Source organism: Gymnoscopelus microlampas (genome assembly GCF_963454915.1).
Source record: "Gymnoscopelus microlampas genome assembly, chromosome: 10".
Taxonomy (NCBI): Eukaryota; Metazoa; Chordata; class Actinopteri; order Myctophiformes; family Myctophidae; genus Gymnoscopelus; species Gymnoscopelus microlampas.
The window spans coordinates 15,089,070-15,113,947 of record NC_139947.1 but is presented as its reverse complement, the minus strand read 5'-3'; the positions used below and the strand labels follow the sequence as shown (position 1 = coordinate 15,113,947).

At 41.9% G+C, this 24,878-nt stretch overlaps 1 protein-coding gene across 1 annotated transcript; it reads right to left on the bottom strand.

Moving 5' to 3' along the window:
* Nucleotides 1–816: 816 nt before the first annotated feature.
* hdac6 (histone deacetylase 6) lies at nt 817–24,878 on the bottom strand. The gene is made up of 29 exons (XM_084069390.1): nt 24,846–24,878; nt 24,185–24,287; nt 22,245–22,340; nt 20,588–20,673; nt 20,172–20,256; nt 19,550–19,590; nt 19,301–19,397; nt 18,712–18,809; nt 15,540–15,644; nt 14,421–14,489; nt 14,052–14,178; nt 13,788–13,853; nt 13,600–13,659; nt 13,388–13,477; nt 12,390–12,499; nt 11,396–11,463; nt 10,233–10,377; nt 9,885–10,013; nt 9,351–9,519; nt 8,644–8,843; nt 8,149–8,341; nt 5,159–5,308; nt 4,783–4,960; nt 4,424–4,506; nt 4,101–4,316; nt 3,001–3,162; nt 2,648–2,800; nt 2,079–2,207; nt 817–1,819 (listed from the first exon to the last, which is right to left on the bottom strand). The coding sequence occupies exons 2-29, from the start codon at nt 24,266–24,268 to the stop codon at nt 1,742–1,744; spliced, it is 3,267 nt and encodes a 1,088-aa protein (XP_083925516.1). The 5' UTR covers nt 24,269–24,287; nt 24,846–24,878; the 3' UTR covers nt 817–1,741.

Sequence of the window (24,878 nt, the reverse complement as noted above, 5' to 3'; positions counted from 1 at the left end):
TGATGTATTGTTGTATTGTGCTTTTTGCTTTGGCAATGTAAACGTATGTTTTCTCATGCCAACAAAGCCCTTTGAATTGAATTGAGTTCTTATATCAGTTAATGGCTAATTAACCATGAACTAGCTTCGGTTAACGGTCATGATGGTTGATCGTACAAACAATCAAAACATTGGAATATGGTATATGTTGTTCCAGGGGCCACAAGAAAGTTCACCCGGGGCCAGATGAATGAACCAGACAGAAACTGTAAAAATGTACAAAATGACATTTATAATGAAACAACCACCAACCACAACAGAATATTGCACTGAATATATTCTCAACGGTATAATGTCAATTAAATAACTTAAAATAATAAAAGAAAAGGCAACAGATTCAGACATTTTGTCATACGGAGACAAATGTCACTGTCTGTCTGTCTGTGTCCTGCCGATAAACATCATACATTTTCCCCCCTGAGATTTCAGAAAATATTTATATAAATTATTTTAAGCCTGGAACCAAGCCATCCAGGATCCTGGTGAATAATGACCATAAAACATTTGATTCTGTGTCAAAGAATATTTGAATATTTAATTATATGATATAATATATCTAATAATATCTAATACATACACTTTTTTTGCGGTATGGTTCCGTTGACTCACCAGGAGCCTGGATGGCTTGGTTCCAGGCTTAAAATCATTTACATCAATATTTTCTGAAATCTCTATGGGGGAAATTAATGGGTTTTCTATCTGTGTCACCACACAATGGCCACCACTGCTATGCCCTATAGACACAACACTGTCTTTTCTATAGAGAAAACACTGTCTGTCTGTCCTACAGAGACAAACATTACAGTGTTGTCTCTGTAGGACAGACAGACAGTGTTGTTTGTCCCTGTAGGACAGACAGAGTGTTTAACTATGTAGTACAGTGTTGTTGTCTGTAAGCCAGACAGGCAGACAGACTCGTTTGTCCCTCTAGGACAGACGGTCCCTAATGTCTTAAACCGTTTTATTATTGATATTTTTTTGGCAACAGTCATTTGTCACATCCTTCTTGAACACTATTTTCTCTCCATACAGACGTGTTTTCATAACCAATCACCAAACAATCAATCACCAGGTGGAAAAAAGGAGAGATGAAACGTTTACCGTAGTTTCACTTCACTGCTGGTGACAGATGTCACGTGACCAACGTGTCGCATGACCAGGGAATGAACAAACAAAACCCACACTGTGCTGGTAGAACAGAAACGAGTACACGAAACAATCTGAGTATACAAAACAATCCCATGTATGAACTGTCTGTTTTTTTGTATTTGTTTTGCATGCAAACTTTGTATGTTTTTCTGTGGGACACTGTAGTCACGTGGTTGGACTGCATTTCCCACAAAGCACCAAAGCTGCTGGCAGGAACTTTCGTAGCAACACATTTAACCGCTTAAACCCTATATTTGTTGGCCGGATTCCCAAGGGCTCTACACTAAATATCTTCGCCAAAGAAAGCCGATCTAGAAGCTCACAACATACAGCGTTGCGACAGGTACTGAGCGTAGTGAGCTTGTATGATATTTTTGCTATTTTTGCCCAATGTTCGCCCCCAGAATAGGCATGCTAGGGTTTAAGAGGTTAACATTGTCTTGAGACAGACGGATCAACGTAACTAGGATGTGGAAGGAGACTCTCACTCAGGTCTGACTTACAAACATACTACCCCCCCCCCCCCCCCACCCTCCTCTCCTTCCACTCCTCCTCACCCCTCTCGGGAAAAAGGAGGAATCTCTTCTCCAAATTTGGCACAGTGAGCAGAGTTTTTGGCTTCAAACAGCACCTAGAAAGAGCGCGAGAGAGAGAGAGACAGAGAGAGAGAGAGAGACAAACAGTCAGAAAGACGGATGAACGAGGGCATGATGACAATCTTGATATTGAGTTATTTGTAAAGAAGAAAAAAAAAGTAATTTGATTTGGCCATATTGCCCAGCCCTAACACACACACACACACACACACACACACACACACACACACACACACACACACACACACACACACACACACACACACACACACACACACACACACACACCCCTACCTCGTTGTGTACGTAGCTTTCACAGCAGTAGCACCACACAGAGAGGTCTGCAAAGCTGAGAACTATGGGATGTTCAGCCACCGTGCCATGCATGACCATGTGCTCGTTGACATAGCGACCGCAGAACACCTAAAGTAACACACACGGTAGGCAATTACATTTCAGTCCATTAACCACTTAAACCCTGTATTCTTAGTAGACTTGACCGGAATGGGCTCTGTACTAGGTCCGCTTTTTTTTAACCTCTACACCAACTGCTAATCCTTATCTTCAAAGTGACTAACGCAACATCAATCTGGAAACTTTTCTTATAGTCAAAAGGTCTTAAAAAGTCCTTAAATTGTCATGTGGGGAACCCCCCTCCTGGGGGTCCTGACCCACAGGTTGAGAACCACTGCGGTAGGGCAGGGCAAGTAGAGATTCAGATGGGCTAAGTAGAAAGATGGGAGAAGTACTTGCCATGCAGGGCAAGGAGGCAAAAACCTTAACGTTGGACCCTGGCAGATGAGACAGACAGACAGACAGACAGACAGACAGACAGACAGACAGACAGACAGACAGGTGTTTACCTGGTAGCAGATGAGACAGATCCAGTTCTCGGTCTCAGAGCCACAGTCCTGACACGGCAGGAAGATGTCAATACCTGCAGGTGGGAGGGGCTTAACAACATCCAAGTGAGGACACCAGGAGAGTGGTTCTACCACATGCATACTCATGGTACTCTAGAGAGAGAGAGAGAGAGAGAGAGAGAGAGACTTAAAAATGTAGCACTTAATTAACAATTTTTAATTATCAGCAAAAAATTAACCAAAATTGTAGGAAAGGTCAAAACAACAACAACCATTATAATTATGCACAACACATACAAATGGGACACAACCCTAGGTTTGGGGAAACAGTGCAGTAAATGTAGTGTTAGTACCCCGTCCAGGACTTGACCGCAGACCAGCTCCAGGGCAGTTTGAGGTTTGGACCAACCACACGCTCCCTCTGACCCCTGCTCTTCAGCAACTTCTGCCTCGCATCCACCGGCAACAGCTTGGTCGCCAGGGTCAACAGGTTGCAAGGTTGTCGTGGCAACAGTCTAGGAAGGGGAGAGGGAGAGTCAGACAAATGATGGGTGATTAAAGGCCTTTCAGAGGGGGGACTATTGACGTGGGCGTTCTCGCTTGGATCAGCGGGGATCGCGCCGCAATCATTGTTGTTTTGTCCTCCTGCGCGTAGCGTGGAAAAACTTCCCTTCAACTTCTCTGTGCGTCCCAAATAATAATTAATTGAAAATGAATTACTAAGGCGCATCACTCGCTCCCCGTCTGAAACGGCATTAAACACATGTTGTGATTTCACTTGGAACTAAACCAGACACCGATGAGCGACGCTGCTCTGCAGTACTTCGAAGAGAATTGAACCACTTACAACCCTACATACTTAATTTACCGGAGTCCCCTAGAGCTCTATACTAGCCCCCCTCCGGTTTTCGCTCTACACTAAATATCTTCGCAGAAAATAGCCAATAACCAATAACTTTGTAGGTCTACAAGGAGGAGGTCTACAAGGTCACCTTGTACTTCTCTGCATTCACACAGCAGATGGATGCTCAGATGGCTCAGATGAACCAATGGGGGGAAGCAATTAGGGGTGTCTTGCTCAGGGACACATCGAATGGATGGTCCAACCGTCGACCTTTCCGATTACTAGACGGCCTGTCTACCCCTCAGCTATGGCCACCTCTAAATGTTAAAAGATGTGCATCTGTTTACTTTTGGTAAACAATTAAAAACCAGTGTGGTGGAAGCACTGTGTTCACATCACAGCCCACAAAGCTGAGTTTATGGAGTGGATGGTAGTGTTAATTTAACGTGCGCAAATGTAACCAAAGGAGTTCCATATGTGTACCCTCAATGTACCTGTAACTACTTCTCCAAAGTGAGTGAACATGGGACAATTCTCATTCTACTACTCTGCCACCAAAACATTGTTGCAAACAAATGTGAAATATTTTGAAGTTGACCAGACAACAACCTGAGGCTGAGGTATGCTGGCTGTTGATTGGTTCTCTTCAGAGGTCACATCAGCAGACTCTGCCTTCACTTCATCCTCCTTGGAGCTTCTACGAGGGGAAGGGCGAACCTTCTGTCGGGCTCCCCCCACCGGGATGGATGCAGGGCTAGGATTGGCTGAAGTACTCTGACTGATGTCAAGGCTGGCCAATCCCTGCGCAAGCTGATCGACCCCGTCCTACAAAACAACAACAACATCATTAGACAGACGGAAAGACAGATAGACACACACACAGACACTACAGTGGCAGTCAGAGAGACAGACAGGTGTTGGTTTGGACTGACCGGTTTTGACTTCCTGCCTTTCCCCTTAGAACCGCGCTTCCCACGATGCTTTGGGGTGGACAAGGAACGTATAGACTCTGGCACTAGAGAGAGAGAGAAACGGGAGGGAGAAAAGAGAGAGACGGGGAGATGATAACATATAAATAGAAAGAGAGAGCAGGAAGAAGCTTGATGGAAATCTTTAAATTTATAAACGATCCTGTATTAAAAAAAAGCATTTAACACTTTTCCAAAGTGTTACATTTATATGAATGTTGTACCTATCATAATTTCTAAATGCCACTAGTTGCCAGTGCAGGCCAAAATGACACATCTAGATTGAACACGCACACACACACACACACACACACAGTCCTCACAGTGTATCCGTAGCGATGACCAGTAGGGCGCGTGACAACGGATGACCTCGTTAATCGCCATGACAGCGTTCTGGTGAGGGGGAGGCAGAGGTGTTGCTAGAGGAGGAGGGACATCACCTAGCAACACACTGGTACACATCGCCATGGAGTCAGAGATGGACTGCAAGTTATACCCCCCCTAGAGAGAGAGAGGGGTTGTGGGAGAGAGAGAGAGAGAGAGAGAGACACACACACACACACACACACACACACACACGAAGAGAAAAGAGGTTGTAAAAGTTTCATCTCTGTCATCAGTAGACTGACTGACTATCTTGCGTGTGTGTGTGTGTGTGTGTGTGTGTGTGTGTGTGTGTGTGTGTGTGTCTCATCATACCTCCAGAATGACGAGGACCCTCCCTCCGGCCAATGACATGAGGAGGTGAGTCATGTGGGCGTATCCTTCAGGTGTAACCTGATACCCTCCCAGAGGGTCTCCCCTCGCTGCATCAAACCCAGCCGAGATTATGACTAGACCTGGATCAAACTACAAACAGAGATTATGACTAGACCTGGATCAAACTACAAGCAGAGATTATGACTAGACCTGTATCAAACTACAAACAGAGATTATGACTAGTCCTGGATCAAACTACAAACAGAGATTCTGGCTAGACCTGGATCAAACTACAAACAGAGATTATGACTAGATCTGGATCAAACTACAAACAGAGATTATGACGAGATCTGGATCAAACTACAAACAGAGATTATGACTAGACCTGGATCAAACTACAAACAGAGATTATGACTAGACCTGGATCAAACTACAAACAGAGATTATGACTAGACCTGGATCAAACTACAAACAGAGATTATGACGTGTTTTTGTTAAGATTTGTTTTTGCTAAACCCTAACCCTTTAGAATGTTATTTAGATTTAGGCACATTGTTTAGACCAGTGGTTCCCAAACCTTTTAGCTCAAGACCCAAAAGAGAAATGTTTGCCCGGGACCCAAACAAGTGAAAATAGAAGATCTACAAGAGCTTGTAGATCTGCTATTTTAATTACTTCTTCAACCTTTTTTAATTTATTCATGGAAATGTTTTCATTTTATTTATGAAATACTTTAGAAAAATGTTGAAACTGTTATTAATTGATGAAAAGTTGTGATTTGGTTTTTAGCCGCATGCTTGCAGCGGCTCTATAAACAGCACTAGTCGTAGTCGACACCCGAGTGATAAAGTGTCGACACCTGAGTGTCATTGGCTGTCCTGGCTGTCCTTCACACTTCACGCCAATGGGGAGACGGTACTTTGAAGCACCCGCCTCTCCTCCTTTCACACCTATTTGTCATTGGCTGTCCTTCACACTTCCCCCTTTTAAGGCCCCCTTTTAGGCCAATGGGGAGACCAAAATTTAATGGACACGTTAGTCAACGAATTAGACGAGACGAAAATGTTAGGGCGGGACGAATGGAGAAGAGATCCCATCAGAATTACTCTTTTTGTGGGGCTACTTGGGAAGGGATCCAATCAGAACGATCCTCATTGTTAGTTCGGTTGATCCACCCGGAAGCAGACCATATTAGGGGCCAGCATGGACGAACACAAACGGACTTACACGACACAGGAGGAGGAAAAAAGTGTATTTAGTTTTTTTTTTTAAATCCCATTACTTATTGACGCGCGTTGCGTTATTATTCCCGTAATTTCAATGTATTGTGCATCCCAAAAGATACTTTATTAACCACGTTAAGGGGCTGTAATGACTTACATTAACATCATCAAATAGCATCTTTTTTTTACTGAGGGATCACTTCCGCCTTTTTCTTCTTCGAAGGTGTAAACAATGACTATGTCTATGTTGCCAGATTACAGAGAGAGAAATAAGCAACCAGGTCAATGAAAACAATCCCAAAGAACTAAGTGATTATTAATAGGCTACATGACCACTTTAAACCTATACGCAAAGGCTATTTGAAAATAGACTATTTGGAAATAGCCGATCTACAAGCTGTCAAGCTCACAACAAATAAAACGCAACTACTAATATTTACAAGCAACTTCACAGAAAACGAGGTCGCTCATAATAAGCATACAGGGCAACACTAGTTCTTGACGTGTGTTGTGGAACACGTCTACACTAGCGTGTGTGTCACCTACATGGTCAATCTATATACCATTTTAAAGGTACGGGCCTTGTGATTAAAAGTATGCTAACAATTCCAAGACAGCATCAAAAGTCAAAGCTAAAATCAACGCCAAAGTCCGACATGTTGTTTCATGAAAATAGCAGATCTACAAGCTCACAACGTGTCGCTGCCTTGTGTGCTTGTAGATCTGCTATTTTTGTGTTTTAATTTCATACTTTAATTAGAAAAGCCATTAATGAAACCAAATGGAACCATTTGGGACTTTTGTCCATGTAACTTGGAGGCAGTATATTTTTAATAGGGAGTTTTACAAGCGTGCCTGTATTCAGTGTATTGTAAGGTCACTTAGTGTTGTAAATGATTAGCTACTATTTGAATACTATTGTGTGGCTGGCTGTGCATCACTCTGATTGCGTCTTTCATTCATTCAGAAACGTGTTAATTGTCCATCACCTGTAAAGCTACTATTTCAATACTACTGTGTGGCTGGCTGTGCATCACTCTGATTGCATCTTTCATTCATGCAGAAACGTGTTAATTGTCCATCACCTGACAACCATTGTTGTCAGGTGGTCTTTGCAGCAGAGAGAGAGAAAGGGAGATAGCCTCAGGCCGGAGGTTTAGCCTAAATGCCAGCGTGCTTCATTAGACCTTGTTTGGCTATTACGTTATTATTTGGCCATGTTCACACTGACTTCAATCTTAGCTATTGTTGGGAAGACCCGGGGCCGTGTGATGTTGCCACCACTTATATAACAAACATTAGAGCGTTAATCTGCGCCGCTAAATGTTGCCAGGTTTGGCGAGAGAAACAAGCAATCCAAAAAACAAGTAATCAGGTCTATGAAAGGATTGGGGCAAAAAAAGCCTGCCACATGCGGCTTTATTATGACTTTGGTCATTCTTGTTTTTTCAACCTTTTGAAATAATATATATATATTTTAATGTAGGAAACGGAAAAAAGGAGATATTTACTCTGCGACCCAAACATGGGTCCGACCCACTGTTTGGGAAACAATGGTTTAGACAGAATCATGTTTGATGTTTACCTGGTATCCTAGTTTCTTTGAGGCACTACATTTTTATAAGACTATTTACCCTGTTGTTTGTCGACTAGAGTTCATGCTTACTGTTGACTCACACTTGTAATAGTCGCTCTGGATGAGAGCATCTGCTCAATACCAAAATAGTAAATTGTAATTTCAATGAAACAGGCAGTGTTTTTTTGTACCTCTCTGGCGATCGGCATGACAACAGCGTGAAAGGCGGCCAGGTAATCAGAGTCTCCCATTCGCCCTCCGCTCCACGGAATGTTGACATTAAAGCCCGCCCCCTGGCGGATTCCCACCCTATCAGAGTCTGCGTCCTCAGAGGAGGGGAAGAATGTTCCGTGGTCATAGCGATGAAGGGAGATGTAGAGAACACTGAAAAAGACAGAGAGAGAAAAAGAGAGAGAGAGAGGAATGCAAAAAGCATACATTATAAACATGTATTATTATACAATTTAGCCATTTATAAAACACTCTTATCCAGAACGACTTACAAGTGTAAGATCAGAGTAAAAGGCATGAACCCTAGTCAACACACTTTAGGGTAAATGGTCAGAGAGCCTGTCTGGGAAAACCAAACATCCCAGGTTCGATTACAGGCTTCAGCAATGTGTCAAAGTGGGCCCCTGAGCAAGACACTTACTAACTTTAACTCTACTGTCTGGTTACTGCCTCACCTCTTGTCCTCCTCGAAGATGTGCTGGGTTCCGTTGCCATGGTGGACGTCCCAGTCCAGGATGAGGACTCTGAGATGGGAGGTGAGGGACTGGGCGTAGCGCGCAGCCAGGGCGGCCGTGTTGAAGAAACAAAAACCACAAGCTGTGTCTCTCTCAGCGTGATGTCCAGGAGGACGGACGATAGCTACGCCGTTACACACCTGAAGAGACAGACAGACAGAGGCAGACAGAGAGACAAATAAAGTCAGGGAGACTGACAGACAAATAAAGTGGGGACGGAACTGTCGATTACCTTCTTAGTGATTATTCTATCGATTACCTTTCCGATTAATCGAATAATTGAGAAGCATGTTCACATTAATTATATATGAACAAATCAATGCTAAATAATTGATTTTTGTAATCGACAACATCGATTAGCCTGATTAACTACTTAAGCCTATTTTACACTGTAAAGCCTATTATACTGCTCCTATTTTAAACGTCCACTGTTCCAACATTGTTGTGTAAAAATAGCTGAAATAGACGATCTACAAGCATATATATGTAGATCTGCTATTTTTGAAAATCTGTTGCCCCTTTTTTTTTCTTTTTCCACAAGTCCTCCCACGGACTGGATCGGCCAACAGTTTGAGACCCCTGTCTCAAAATGCCCCAAAACTCTTCAGCTAGTATGTGCTGTACAGTGTGTTTGGTTGTTTTGTTACCTTCCCAGTTAGAATGTGTTGGGCCGTGTTGAAGCAGCTCCCAGCAGCCAGTAGGGCACTCTGGTAACTCTGGTTGTTGACAAAAATGGAGTTGAACTCCTGTCCCAGGCGATGCAAGTCTCTGGGCTTCATCTCCTCTGAAGACTTTATCAGAGAGATATGAGACAACCTGCATACACACACAGAGCCAAACGTTTTTACCCACCCCCAACATTGCAATGAAATTATTTTACATTTACTAGTTCAGATTAATATATTTTTATCAAATTATTTTAAATTAGTTCAGATTGATGTGTTATTCATTTATTTGACGTCTACTAGTTTAGATTAATATTTATACAGAAGAATCACAACCATATACCACGAGTATAAAATCTGTGTAAAAAAAGTTACATCCGGCGCGCCATGGAGAAGGCACGCGCTGGTACGAGCTCCGTAACACCGCAACGTTTTTCCCTCTTTTTAGTAAAAAAAAAGTACTGGTCAATACAAATGTGTGCGTGTGTGTGTGTGCGTGCGTGCGTGTGTAATTACCCATGGCACAGGGCCAGTTCCTCCTCGGTTGCCAGACGGGATGGTATCCGTTGACAACGACCAACCAATCCTAGCTCTTCGTGCTTCGAGAAAATCCTAGAAATCCTCTGAGGCTGTTCAGGATGATGACTAGAGAGAGACACACAGAGAAAGAAAGAAAGAAGTTAAGAAAGAAAGAGTCACTAGACTGGAAAGTTTATATACAGTACCAAATGCTGTTTGACACACACACACACACACACACACACACACACACACACACACACACACACACACACACACACACACACACACACACACACACACACACACACACACACACACACACACACACACACACACACGCACCTGTCCCACATATTAAGATGTTCCATCATCTTCGGGTCATAAACCAAACCGGTTGTCAGTCCAGCAGACTCGGCAGGGCTGACCTTTGCTCTGTGGTTCTTGTCCGTTTCCCTCAACACTTCACCTTCAGCCAGTGGGCCACCTTCTACAATAACATTACTATTATTATTACATTTTTTTACATGGTATTATGATTACTGTGTCAGTGTTTCTGTTTCCCAACCCAGGGCCCGGGTTCCGGGCCACCCTCGGGGGGCCACATTAGTGCAACATTTTAAACATGTTGCACTAAATCATAACTTGGCTGAAAGATCCACTTTCATCATGTCGTCATCGCCATTTTGGGCATGTCATTATATTGTAATAAAATTGTCAAATTGTCAAACTCTTTTTCAAAAATGTTTTGTTGTTAATGTTTTATTAATAGCAATATAGTAATAAGTAATATACTGTAGTGTGTGTGTGTGTGTGTGTGTGTGTGTGTGTGTGTGTGTGTGTGTGTGTGTGTGTGTGTGTGTGTACGTGTACGTGTGTGTGTGTGTACTCTCAAGCTGGCCCCTTGACGCGCGCTTGCATTCATATGTGGGGGGTGTCAAGCTTTTGTCAGATTTAAGAAGTGGGGCTCATGCTATTCATCAAAAATGTGGAACGCCCTACCAAAAGGAGTAAAGGAGTGTAAAACCCTACTCTCTTTCAAAACTGCCCTAAAGATACACCTTCGTCCTAACCTAACCTACCCCCCTACCCCCCCCCCCCCCCCTCTCTCCTTCTTCTTTTGTACATATTTCTCACTCTTCATACCAGTAACCTGTAAACTGATTGTATGACATTCTATAGCAGTTGTGTATATCTGTCTGTCTCTTATATGTCATCATGATTTGTGTGCGTGGGGAACTCATTTGAAACAAGCTTAGTGCTTTTATGAGTCTTCCAGTTTAGTAGACCTCGTATTGTGAATTTGTACTTCCATGTACTGTTGTTCTCATGTCTTACTAAATAAAGTACATCAATCAATCAATCAATCAGAAACAAAGGTTGGGAACCACTGCTTTACATTATATTAGCCACCCTGGCCTCTACAATAACACAAATTATGTAACCCCAAGACCCCAGGTTAAGAACCAGTGCATGACATGAGATGGTGAGATGTCTGGTTTTGTTACCAAGTACTTGAAGACAGGACCAGTAGGGGTACAGGGCTGATATGGTGTCAGAGATGGACTTCAGAGCACTGGGGCGGGCAGGCAGACAGACAGACAGACAGACAGACAGACAGACAGACAGACAGACAGACATGAGAAGAACAAAGGAAGATAACATACATGGATTAAAGCAAATAAAATCTCATGAAAAAAATGTTGTATAGCCAGGTCCTACTGTGAGATTTGAGAAACACTGTGAAAGGGCCCCCCCCCCCATAGTTTGACCACTTCAAATGCTCTAATATTAAAAATGATGAGCGAAAATTTGTATAGACCTTGTAGATCGGCTATTTTCTTTGCTCAAAATGCTTCCATAGAAGACATGCTGGCTTCTATGGAATCTAAGTGACTGAAATCAGTCGTGGCGACTGAGAACTTCAATCCATGTAACATACTAACTGTATTAGTATTACTGCAAGGCAAGGCAAGTTTATTTGTATAGCACATTTCAACAACAAGGCAATACAATGTGCTTTATACAAAACATCAAGCAAAGGAAACACATTATAAAATGACATTAGGATACAATAAAAACAAAAGTAGTAAAACAAATGAATACAATTACAGTGCAGAAGAGAAAGGAAAACAATACTAAATGAAAGGCAGCAGCAAACAGAAAGGTCTTTAGCTGTGATTTAAAAGAGCTAAGAGTGGCAGTAGACCTGCAGTTTTTCGGGGAGTTTGTTACAGATATGTGGTGCATAAAAACTAAATGCTGCTTCTCGACGTTTAGTTTTGATTCTAGGGACAGAAAGCAGGCCTTTCCCAGATGACCTGATAGGTCTGGATGGTTCATGATAATCGCACAAGAAATGCATTCTGGTCCCTACTGTAGGTGTGAAGCAAGAATTACAGTAGGTACATAAATGTAGATGAGATCAGGAAACATGTACAATTACCCGACACTACATATAGTGGTTACTAATTTAGATGTGGTATGATAGGGAAATATTACCTGGTACTAGGTGCAGTGCTAGGAGGTACCAGGGCAGGACAGGGGTCACCCAGTAGAGATCTGATGCAGGCTGCAGCGCCCTCTGCTGTGGACTCCAGGTTATATCCACCCTGAAAACATATAAAAAGGACATTACCCATGATCCATCAGAAGTCGTTTAGTACCTAAGCCAAAATATATTTTATATTTTCATTACAATCTGTAGTTCATTACATAGGTGTACACGTACACCCCCTGGACATGATGCTAGTATGTCGCAGGGACTACCCCAAATATTGAAATTCTTTATTAGGAGTAACCCCTTGAGATTCAGGATCTCGTTTTCGAGGGGGTCCTAGAGACAGCAGTACAGTATACAGTAACATATAATAAAACAAATAACAAAAAACTGAAAACAAAACATCAACCGGACAAGAAACAACACATAGGACAACACAATCAGGGTATTATACTCTAAGCCAGTGGTTCTCAAACGTTTTCATGTCAAGGACCCCCAAAATGATATGTATTTGGCCGCGGACCCCCATTTCAAAATATTTAGTTCCAGGGACCCCCACAAGCAAAGATCTGAGTTACAAATGTTCGCTTTAAAAAAAAAAGAAATCAATGATTTGCACTCGGTGCCGCGCTATGAGCTTGTAGATCTGCTATTTTTGAATAGCCAAGTATAAAAGGTTAAAATTATTGTGATGCTATATTAACACATTTTGCTGGGGACCCCCTGGAACCCCCTCAAGGACCCCTGGGGGTCCCCGGACCCCACTTTGAGAACCAAGGCTCTAAGCAAGCACAAAAAGATGGATCAAATCCAACCCTTGATGCTGAGTGCCAAGCAGGGAGTCATTTATAGTCTTTGGTATGACCCGGTCAGGGAATCGAACCCCACCCTCCCAATCTCAGGGCAGACTCTCTAACCAGTACAGTGTGTAGTTCTTTATATGTATGTATGTAGTAGTGTGCAGTTCTTTATACATTCATGTTTGTAGTACTTGCAGTACCTCCAATGACAGGATCACTCTTCCCTCAGCCAGACTCATCAACATGTGGGTCAGGACTGACAAACACTGTGGACTGCAACACATCTCCCCCTGGAGAGCGCACATACGCGCACAGTGAATCATAAATAAAGTACTTCAGTAATAAAAGTTATTAAAAACAAATAATTATATTGATATGATAATGTTTGATAAACACAGATAAAAATGTTTACCTTTGGGTCTCCGACCAAACAGTCAAACCCTGCAGCGACCAGGACCAACTCAGGCTGGAACTACAAACAATACAACAATTATTAGTATTACATGTGTGTCAATGTAGTGTAAGCAATGTGTGTGTGTGTGTGTGTGAGTGTGAGTGTGAGTGTGAGTGTGTGTGTGTGTGTGTGTGTGTGTGTGTTACCTCGTAGGCTACTGGCAGTAGAAGCTGCTGAAAGGCTGCAATATAATCTGCATCTGCCATTCCAGTCTATATATAAACACACATGAATTGATCAGAATCAGAATAATTTGTACAGTATACATTAATGTATGTATGTTTGCACATGAGCAATCTGTCTTGGTGAGGTTGGTGGCAGTTCCAGAGCTCTGCCAGTGGGGAGGGCAGAGATGATTCAGAAGCAATAAACACACAGAATAACATGACATTATCATTTGTATCATTGACCTTATTCCATGGCAGGTTGATATTGAAGCCTTGTCCTGCTCCTGTTCCAATAGCACTGCTGTCTGAATCTGAGAGATGAGGCCAAAATGCACCCTGTTCATACCGGTGAACTGAAAAGTACAACACACTGAGGGAGGGAGGGGGGGGAAGAGAGAGAAAGAGATGTAATAAATACATACTGTACAACATCATGATCAGTGTGTCAGTGTGTATATTCAGTGTGTATATTCAGTGTGTGTGTGTGTGTGTGTGTGTGTGTGTGTGTGTGTGTGTGTGTGTGCGTGCGTGCGTGCGTGCGTGCGTGCGTGCGTGCGTGCGTGCGTGCGTGCGTGCGTGCGTGACTGCGTGCGTGCGTTTGTGTGTGTGTACCTAGGGTCCTCTTGGAAGATATACTGTATTCCCTGTCCATGATGAACATCCCAGTCCACTATTAGAACCCTAGACATACAGACAGACAGACAAAGAAATGCAAAATAAACAAATTAACAGATACTAAAACCACTTTCTGGAGTTAGTAATGTGATGTAAAGGCTCACTTCAAAATGCTGATGTAGCAATTGATCATGTCTCAGGTATTCACTTATTTATTTGGGAGCGTTACTGCGAAGGCAGTGAGGTGGCGAGAGTGGTAGGCTGGGAATTGCAATGTTACCGGTTTGATCCCGGCCTCGTGGCCGAACTGTCCTTGAGCAAGACATTGTATCCCTAACGGTTTCCTAGGTGCTCTTAGGATGGGTTCAATGCGGAGGACAAATTCCATGTACAGTTTGTGTGAAGGGTAACCGGAACGCTCCCCCCAAAACACACTTGCCCCCATTTCTTGCGGTTCTTGTATTCTTGTATTTGTTTTACTGAAGTTAAGGGTAGGAATAGGTTTTGGGTTAGGCATACTTTTACTGAGGATAAGTTTAAGGTTAGGTTTAGGCATAGTTTACTGAGGTTAGCAATACCAGCTTGGCGACCGTTCCGAGGCGAGCGTGTTTTGGGGCGAGGGTTCCTGTACAACTACTGTATGTTTCAGGACCAAATCTGAACCGTAACCACTTAAACCTTCGTTGACCAGGGTCCCTCAGGGGTCTATCTTTGCCCCCCTCATGATTTCCCTCAACAGCAAATATCTTTGCCCGGAAACAGCCTATCAACAAGCCAGAGTTTGTTACTAGAGGTCGTCTGATATGGATCTTTCAAGGACGATACCAATTATGATGTCAGGAAGGCAGATTTATTTTCTCTCCATCTTTCAAAGATTCCGACGTCTGTAATTAATGTAGTGAACTCTAAAAGGGATCTCATTCCACTGTGCACGTGCCAAGGTGGTCTTAAACGAGTGCACCCAAAGTGGATGGAAGACTTCATATCAACAGTCTTCAAGATAAAAATGGAGTGTTACAGCTTTAAGGTAAAAAAAAAACACACACACACCATACACACATGTACACATGCGCAGACACAACATAGACACACATACTCACACACACAGAATCCTACCTGCTGACTTTGTGTGTTTTCTGTGCGTGTCGAGCTGCCAAGGCCACGTTGTTAAACACACTGTATCCATTTGACACTGCAGACTGCGCATGGTGGCCTGGAGGTCTGACAGACACACACATTAATGTGGATGTGTATGGTGGGTGGATGACACATGAAGCAGACTCATTTATACACGTCAAACATGTGGATTGATTGTACTGTACATTTTTATCCGTATTCCCACTGTGTAGCCGACAGATATCAGACTGATCATAGCCACTATATGCGTTACTGGTGATACTATAATACATTATATTTTATTTATGCCTATATTTATATCTATTAAAAGCTCATACATTATGACAATCTGGTCAATGCAAGTGCACACGGCCAGGCCAGACGTTAAAGATAAAAATACAAAACAGAAGACTTGTTTCTTGCCTACTACAGTGCCATTATGATATCTGAATGTGTCCATGCCCCACAGGATCAATAAAGGTCTATCTATCCATCTATCCATCATATTGACCCCATTGCTATGCAGTGTGCTGGGGACATGACAATGTGAGCTTTAAGCCACTAGATGGCGTGGTCAATCAATCAATCAAAACTTTATTACAGCCGAGGCCAATAGGGGACATACAAAACATTAAAAAACATACAATAAAACATTAATATATAATAGCTAAAAAGCACAGTAAAACACAACATTATAAAATGCACTTGTACCAATGCTTCCACATTTGGGAGCGGTATCTTACTGAGCTGTGCCTTGGATTTATCATATTGATAATCACCTCATTAAGAGACCCATCAAGTCTACACTTAAAACTATAAATAAGGTTTCTCAGGAGAGCCTGAAAGGTGGTTAGACCCGAGTCACAAAAAAGCTGACTAGCACTGCAACCCCTAGGTTTCCTCAGGAGAATCCTGAGAGCGTCATTATAAGCCACCTTAAGTTTGCGTAAGCTCTCTTTTTTATATTTCACCCATAAAGGGGCAGTATACAAAGGAGTGCAGTATGCTCTAAACATATTAATTTTAACCTCATCAGAGCAGTAGTGAAATGTTCTTACCAGCAAATTAGCTTGAGCATACAACATACGTCTCTGTCTGAACATGTCAGCATCATCTTCCATCTTATCATTTATAATATGCCCCAAATATTTACAACTGTTGCACACAGTAAGGGTTTGCGCAGACAAATGGAAAACAGGAAAATTAAGTTTCAGGTCCTCCTTGGTCCTGCAGATCATTACCACACTCTTTTTGGCATTGTACTTCACATCAAACTGAACACCATATTCTGAGCAGATGTTAAGTAGCTCCTGAAACCCAGCACTACTAGGGGATACAATGGCCAAATCATCGGCATACATAAAATGATTAACCAGGGTGTTACCTATCATGCAACCAGTCCTAGCCCCTCCCAGCTGCTTTGACAGGTCGTCCATATATAGGTTAAAGAAGGCAGGGGATAAAAGCCCCCCCTGCTTAACCCCATTGCCTACCCCGAAGGGAGAGGATATACTATTCCCCCATTTCACTCTCATGCTTTGTTTGGCATACCAGTAAGCCAGGATGCGTATGATGCATCCAGGCACACCCCTCTGGTTAAGTTTAACAAAGAGTTTGTGATGATTAATACGATCAAAAGCCTGAGACGCATCAATAAAACCTATCAGCATAGTAGAACCATGTCTTCTGTATGTTTCAACAGCCTCTTTTAAGGCATATATACATAAGTCTGTACTGTGTTTAGCCTTAAAACCAAATTGGTTGTCTGTGGTGGAGATAAAAACACTTATCCTATCCAGTAGGATCCTTTCAAGTACTTTAGACAAAATGCTGGCTAGTGCAATGGGTCTATAATTAGCCATACTCCCAACCTTGCCCGCCTTGTCTTTAATGACAGGCACTAGGGTGACTGTGAGCATGGAATCTGGTAGGATCCCATGTGTTATCAGTCCTGTAAGGCAGATTGACAGCAGTGCTGCAACTCTAGGGCTGGCTAGCTTTAGTCAAATTAGGTCAAATAACATACTAAGACTTTTCCTATGTAAGTTCATAGTATTGCCTGCTGTATACTCCTTTGCACGACAAGGACTAATCTTTTCAGCAAGTGACACTGTTGTACGATGGAGGATAAATTGAGCTTACAGCAAAAATGAGAAATAACTCATTATGACCCATCATCATTTTCTAATTGTTTCAAAAAAATATCTCACACTTAAACCCTAAATACATAGTTGACCGGGTCCCACAGGGCTCAATACTAGGTCCCTTCTACAACAAATCTCTTCGCCGACAATAGCTGATCTACAAGCTCACAAGTTCTGTGGCATCCATTGTGAATGCAACAGAGCAACATCACATAATACTCAAGCCATCATTTTCATTGGGTCTGGAGTGAATGCACCTTTACAACTAACTTGACTTTATTTCTATCTTTGAACTACCCGGTGGTGTCTTTTTGACTCGCGCAGAGTTCTAGTTTTTTAAAACATTCCTTGACGGTGAATCCAGAATCCAAATATTAAGAAAAAAATTGATGAATGGAATTAATCAGAGACTCAGACGATATAATAAATCCGATCATTAAGTCCAAAACACCGCTCATATTATCATTTAGATTCTGTTCTACCGAAGTCCGCTGAGATGCCTTCCAGAAATATCCCCAAGATGGAAATTAACTAAAACCCGGAAGCTAAACCGGCTCATGTACGAGCAAAGAACACACATGGGCGTGCTCGTAGGGTTCAACCGGAGCTTATTCACATGCACACGCGCGCCCAGGCGCGTGCATCTTTTGTGCATGAGCCGGTTAAGCCCGGAAACGTTTATTTTTTCGTTCTATAACCATAGAAGAAGAAAATATAGAACGTGAAGAGATAGACGTGAACAGACACCGGATTGCATTATGAGCGGTGGTTTGGACTTTATGGACGGATTTCTTATAGTTTTGCTGTTGTTATGTGGAGTCTCTGATTAATTCCATTTATCAAGTTTTTTCTTCATCTTTGGATTCTGGATTCACCGTAAGGAATGTTTTAAAAACTAAAATGATCTGTGAGTCAAAGACACCACTGTGTAAGAAATAAAGTCATTTCATAGGTGTACTATTCCTTTGATATTTGTCACACACACACACACACAAAGAACATTTCCTTTAATAAGAGTAGACGCTTACCTAGCAACAGAGAATCCATTGCGGAGTTCAGAGGTCATAACCTTGTCGACCAGCTGGAGAAGAGAACCTACTGCTGACAATGAAACCTGAAATGTCTCCTACACACACACACACACACACACACACACACACACACACACACAGTATGACTATAGCAGGTCCGATATGAAATGCTAATCAAAACAAACATGATTTGTAAAGCAGTGTGTGTGTGTGTGTGTGTGTGTGTGTGTGTGTGTGTGTGTGTGTGTGTGTGTGTGTGTGTGTGTGTGTGTGTGTGTGCATCTGTGGCAGCCCGTGACTGGCTGACGTTCTTGACAGCCAATGGGATAGCTCTGTTGTGTCCGGCAGATTCTGTGTGTGTGTGTGTGTGTGTGTGTGTGTGTGTGTGTGTGTGTGTGTGTATTTGTATGCGTGTGTGTGTGTGTGTGTGTGTGTGTGTGTGTGTGTGTGTGTGTGTGTGTGTGTGTGTGTGTGTGTGTGTGTGTGTGTGTGTGTGTGTGTGTGTGTGTGTGTGTGTGTGTGTGTGTGTGTGTGTGTGTGCGTGTGTGTTATGTGTGTGTGTATGTGTACGCGTGTGTATACATACATTGTGTAGGTAGACAGAGTCATAGTTGTTAGACAGTTTTTGAAGTTCCGCCTCTGTCATCGACTGAGTCGACTTCATCAGATCAACATACTCCTTACTGATAGGGAGGGGGGAGAGGAGATCAGGACAGGACAGTTACAAAAAAAGAAGATGAGATACTTATAAAAGTATAGTGATACTACTGACACTGTTTACATCAGAAGATCTGTCAAGAATGACGGATCTGTTATTAAAGTCAACCGGACTCACGTATGAACAAGCAACAAGTCCTCTTCACTGGCTGGCCTGGGCTGAAAGAGAGGATGGAATGAAGGGAGGGAGGGAGAAATGCAGGAAGGGAGGAGAGAAAGACATTGTGAGCTTTAACAGTAACAACACACAGAAAGTGTCACCTTAGCATGACAACAGAGTCTCATATAATGTACAACTTATTTAAACCAGCTCTTTAGTAGTTATAATCAAATAAAACAGTAATAATGCTGTCATTCCACGGCTAAACCTACACTGACGTCACTATAGTTTTAAATCTTTAAACTTCTCTCCTATATTGATTTGCCCAACATATGGAGGCCAGGTTGAAAGTGGTTAAGTCTGTCTGTGGGTTTTATTTAACCAATGAAAAGTATTAACAAAAGCTCATGAGTAAATAACTACATCGAATCCATTGCCTGAAAAGTAAACAGCAGACAGCAAAGATATGCATGATGAATGGATGTAATGGATTTCAGACTCAAATGATGACTAGCTGGTGCCACTGGCATCAGCTAATGAGGACCTTTTAAATAATTAAATCAACCAATCATGACCCAATCAGTCAATCATGAACCAATCAAACAAGCATGACCCAGTCATGTATTGATGAACATCAGACCTCCAGAGTGTCACAGCGAGACCGCAGTCTTTGTCTGTCCAACTCCTCCATGATACACGTCACTCTGTCAGGACACTCTGGGTGACTGGGGACAGACAGAGACAGTAATCATGAGACAGACTGAGACAATATTCTATCATGAGACAGACAGAGACAATATTGTATTATCAAGGCTGCACTCGGGTCTAACATCACCAAAATGGATGGTCTGTTTAATCAATCAATCTTTATTTATATAGCACGTTTCATACATCAAGTGCAGTTCAATGTGCTTCACAGAATAGGTTTAAAATAACAGAAGGATAACAATAAATAAAAGAAAGCATGTGAGAGAAAAAAATATGAAGGTTGTTCACTACTTTTGGCTGTTTCAGTGATGCACACACACATTCAGGCATGCACACAATACTTGTTACCTGGGATCCCAGAGACATTTGTGCACGGTGAATATGTCACCGTAGACTAAACCTGTTCCACTGGCAGGCTGTTTGTTGTCTAGGCCCTGAAACACACACGCATTTATACATTAATACATTATTAACTCATTTTCTGCCAATCACGCATAAATGCGTTCTATTAAATAGCGCACTTGGCCGCCAAGATCGCATAAATGCGTTATATTGAAAAAATTGGGAAAACATTTTTTTCCTTTTTTTTTTCTTTTTCAATTTGACCCAAAGATATGATTTTTCGAAGGAAAAGACTCCCATCCACTTCCTTGTTAACGTAAAACTTAAAAATGATGTATCTCGGCTCCTGAGTACTTTTTAAATTTCAATGAAAAATCTCTGGCAGACAACAGCAAAAAATCTGAAATAACTCTGGCAGGTGAAGTGTTAAATATAAAAACTTCAAATTAAACAAATATGTTTAGCTCAGCATCAGCTATATAACAGTTAACTTGGCATATGCTTACATTTTTTATAAGATGATCGGATCATCTGTGATAGCACGTTTTGGAAATGTTGGATTTTCATTTTGCGCCGTTGTCTTGTTAAACCCAGCTGGGTGAATATTATCCAACACTTCACCACGGTAAACGCTACGTTCATGTTCACTGCATTATAGCAGTGGTTCTCAACCTTTTCAGGCTGTGACCCCCCAAAATAATCATATGTGAACTGGGGACCCCCATTTTGTTTGACTCGGTTCGACAGATAAATATTGTGAAAATAGCAGATCTACAAGCTCACAACGAGCTCTATTGGGGTCCCGACCCACAGGTTGAGAACCACTGCATTAAAGTAAGCTACAAGGAAGTTACAAGTCTATGTTGTTGACCACTTAATGTAATGTTACAGGCTTTACAGGGTTATTTGGTTTCCAAAATGCTTAGTGTTGTATACTCGGTCACGCCTCATTGTTTATGCTGCCCAAAAGAACAGATCTGTAAGCTGTCAACACGCCATGACACGGTGCGCTGATAGCTTGTATGTCTGTTATTTTGGGTAGGTAGGCGACACACATTACGCGTCTAGCAATGTATCTGGGTTTGAGAGGCTATGATTGATGTAAACGTACAGTAGCCTACTAGATTATCAGCTGGCAGTTGTCACAATATTGTAGCTCTGTTCGGGATCATTGAACAAAGGTTGATGATGAAAAAGTTGCACTTTGCTAACGGGATCCCTATGTATACATACAACCCCCCCCCCCACACACACAGAAACACTTAACCACTAAGCTCTTAGCCACAAAAACATTCAAAATTATTTCGAAAATAGCCTCTCTGCAAGCTCAGATGTTGCAGAGGACCACGTTGTGAACTTGTAGATCTGCTCATTTCAAAGGATTTTATGTTTTCGGAAGTTTTTTTATTTTATTTTAAGTTCTCCCATAATGCTAAATTTGGGATTCCAGGGTTTAAGTGGTTAATGTGATCATCTACAGTATACACACACAATTCTACATTGCATACACTAAAGTAATGGTATTGAACTGTTTTTGTCTGAGCTTACACCTATCCAAATTCCAGTCATTGTCTCATGGAAATGGTAATAAACTATTGAAGTTGGTATATTGATACACATATTTATACATTAATGTGATCGCCTATACACACACACACATTACCAGGTTTTGTAATTGGTCGGCCAGCTGCTTGTGTTCTTTGTTCTTCATCCTTCCTTTCCTCTTCGCCTCCTGCAGACTGGAACTATTACCGGCACACTGAAACCCACACACACACACACGTTAGAAAACAACAGTCCAGTCAGACAACAAAACAACAGACCAGTAAGAAAATAGCAGACCAGTCAGTAGAGGTCCAGCAGACAGACTGGAGGGACAAGGAGTGTAAATGAGACCAAACTCCAACAACAACGTTGATGATTGATGGAAACTTCATCCATGTTACTTAACCAGCATCTTAAATGTTGACACACACACACTCACTCACACACACACACCCACGCACACACGCTACTGCCAGACCGATCAGTTAGGGCATTATGCAACTATTAGGGCTTAATTGGTTAATAACAAATCCAAGGCAATAATAACATACAACAAAAACTACAAGCTGCAGTCGTAGTTATCTTCCTATTTCCCAAAATACAGTGTTCATCGGTCACTCCCAAAGCTAAATATTTTCAACACCTTGTACAGGTCCAACTCATCAGTCTGATGAGCTGGAAAAGCAGTTTAAATTGATTAAAAGCTTGACCACCTTAGGCATAAACAATAGTAATAGAGGTCCTACATCCACTGAGTCTGGACGCAATCTATACATTACGTTTGAGTACAGGTGATGGGTTTTGTATTCATTACTGCCTCCTTTGCCATGCAGTGTCATGGTAATCAGCACTCACTCTAAATGGAAGCAGTATTTTATCTATACTGTATACAGTATAAAGCCCTGCTCCCTTTTTATGGCACCACATTTTTAACTGTTCAAAACTCAATCTCCTGTACAAGATGTGTGCAACTGCTTGGTATTATCCATTAGTTTAGCTATGTGTGCATTTGTGTTTATGCATATTAACATGTTATTTGTATATGATGTTGTAATGTATTGTATAATACTACTCTTATGTGTATTTATTCCACGTACACTGAGCTCTGTTCATACAATTTTATATGTATGATACACGATAGTAATTGTGGTTACTGTATTTGCCTGAAGGGCTCTGCAGCAAAAGTGTACTTTGGTCTCAAGTTCATGAAGCCCCTACCTAAATAAGGGTTAAATAAAATAAATTCAATTGTGCACGTTGTTCCCAAGTGCTTTCAAGGCTGCCCCCGGCCACCTTGACTGAGGACATCCTGCAAAAGTAGCCTATGGCTTCATTTAAACGTTTCCACGAACATAGTGGCAGCCAAAATGTATTTTATCATCTGAATTTGTCTTATGCGTGATTAAAACATACTTGTGTTTAGAAAGAGCCAGGAAGGTGGCTTCTACTTATAATAGTCATATTCTTTGTTCAAATTTAATAGTAGTACAGAGTGCCAAACCAAAGAAAACCTGTCAGTACGTTCTATGAATCATCATTATAACCATATTAAAGGACAACTTTGTTTTTTTACAACCACAGTTTATGTTTTAGCTTGTAATTAAAGTAAATAAAAGATGAGTGTTAAAATGTTTTCATTTACTGCTTTCTATATAGTTTTAGCATTCGGGCAGGTGGCTAAATATGTATTTTTTACACAATAAAAAAGGTCCCGTGGTTTTTGATGGCCAGATGTGAGTTATTGGGGGCTAGAAGAGTTACTGAAAATAATAATAAAAGAAATGGCTTATAGCCTATGGGTTATTGTGTAAAAAAAAATACATATTTAGCCACCTGCCCGAATGCCCCCGGATCGTGAAAATTGCTAAAACTATAGAAAGCAGTAAATGAAAACATTTTAACACCCATCTTGCTTTATACATTTTCTGGGGGTGGGGGGGCCCCAAAACCTTTTCCAGAATACCTGAAATTGTGGGGACAAACAATACCGGTGTCCCCCTTATTTCAGTGACCATGACACACACACACACACACACACACACACACACACACACTTACACCAGGAGAGCTGGACAGTCTTGGGGAGCGTCTCACAGTCTTGGGTCCACCTGCCTGAGGTTCTGGTTCTAACCCAGAATGCATCTCTGCAGTGCTGCTGGATCTGCTCCGTTTGACACACACACGCACGCACGCACGCGCGCGCGCACACACACACACACACACACACACACACACACACACACACACACACACACACACACAAAGAGAGAGAGAGAGAGAGAGAGAGAGAGAGAGAGAGAGAGAGAGAGAGAGAGAGAGAGAGAGTGAGAGTGAGTGAAAGAGCAACAGGAACAAACTGAGGAACGATGAAGAGTATGTGTAGACTGTTTCAACACATGATAAAATCCAGTATTCATTTATCCATTTGTGTAACTCTGAGGTTGTTACTGAGGATTTTAGTATTACTTTGCACATTTGCTAATGTTTGATATATGTTTCTTTTCGGCAAGCGACCTCGTCGTACGTTGAAGTATAAATGAGTGATTATTTTTTTTGTCTGCTGGCTAAAACAACAATGAACCCTGAACTTAACATGAACAAAAAGCGTCTAAATGTCTGCGTTCGGCTCTCATTTGAACACCAATGTAATGGATAACAGGTCGGAACGGGACAGAACCGCTCAATTCATATAGAGAGATAATGTCATAAAGTGACTTACTGGGCGCGAGCTGACCAAAACAAATGCGTCGCA

Bases quoted from the DNA above. Each gene is read 5' to 3' on its own strand.
- hdac6 (XM_084069390.1), bottom strand. From the start codon at position 24,268: ATGCATTCTGGGTTAGAACCAGAACCTCAGGCAGGTGGACCCAAGACT. The intron at 14,179-14,420 runs GTACACACACAC...TCCCTCCCTCAG, and splicing joins ATCTTCCAAGAGGACCCTAG to TGTGTTGTACTTTTCAGTTC. The intron at 10,014-10,232 runs GTGCGTGTGTGT...GTCTCTCTCTAG, and splicing joins CATCTTAATATGTGGGACAG to TCATCATCCTGAACAGCCTC.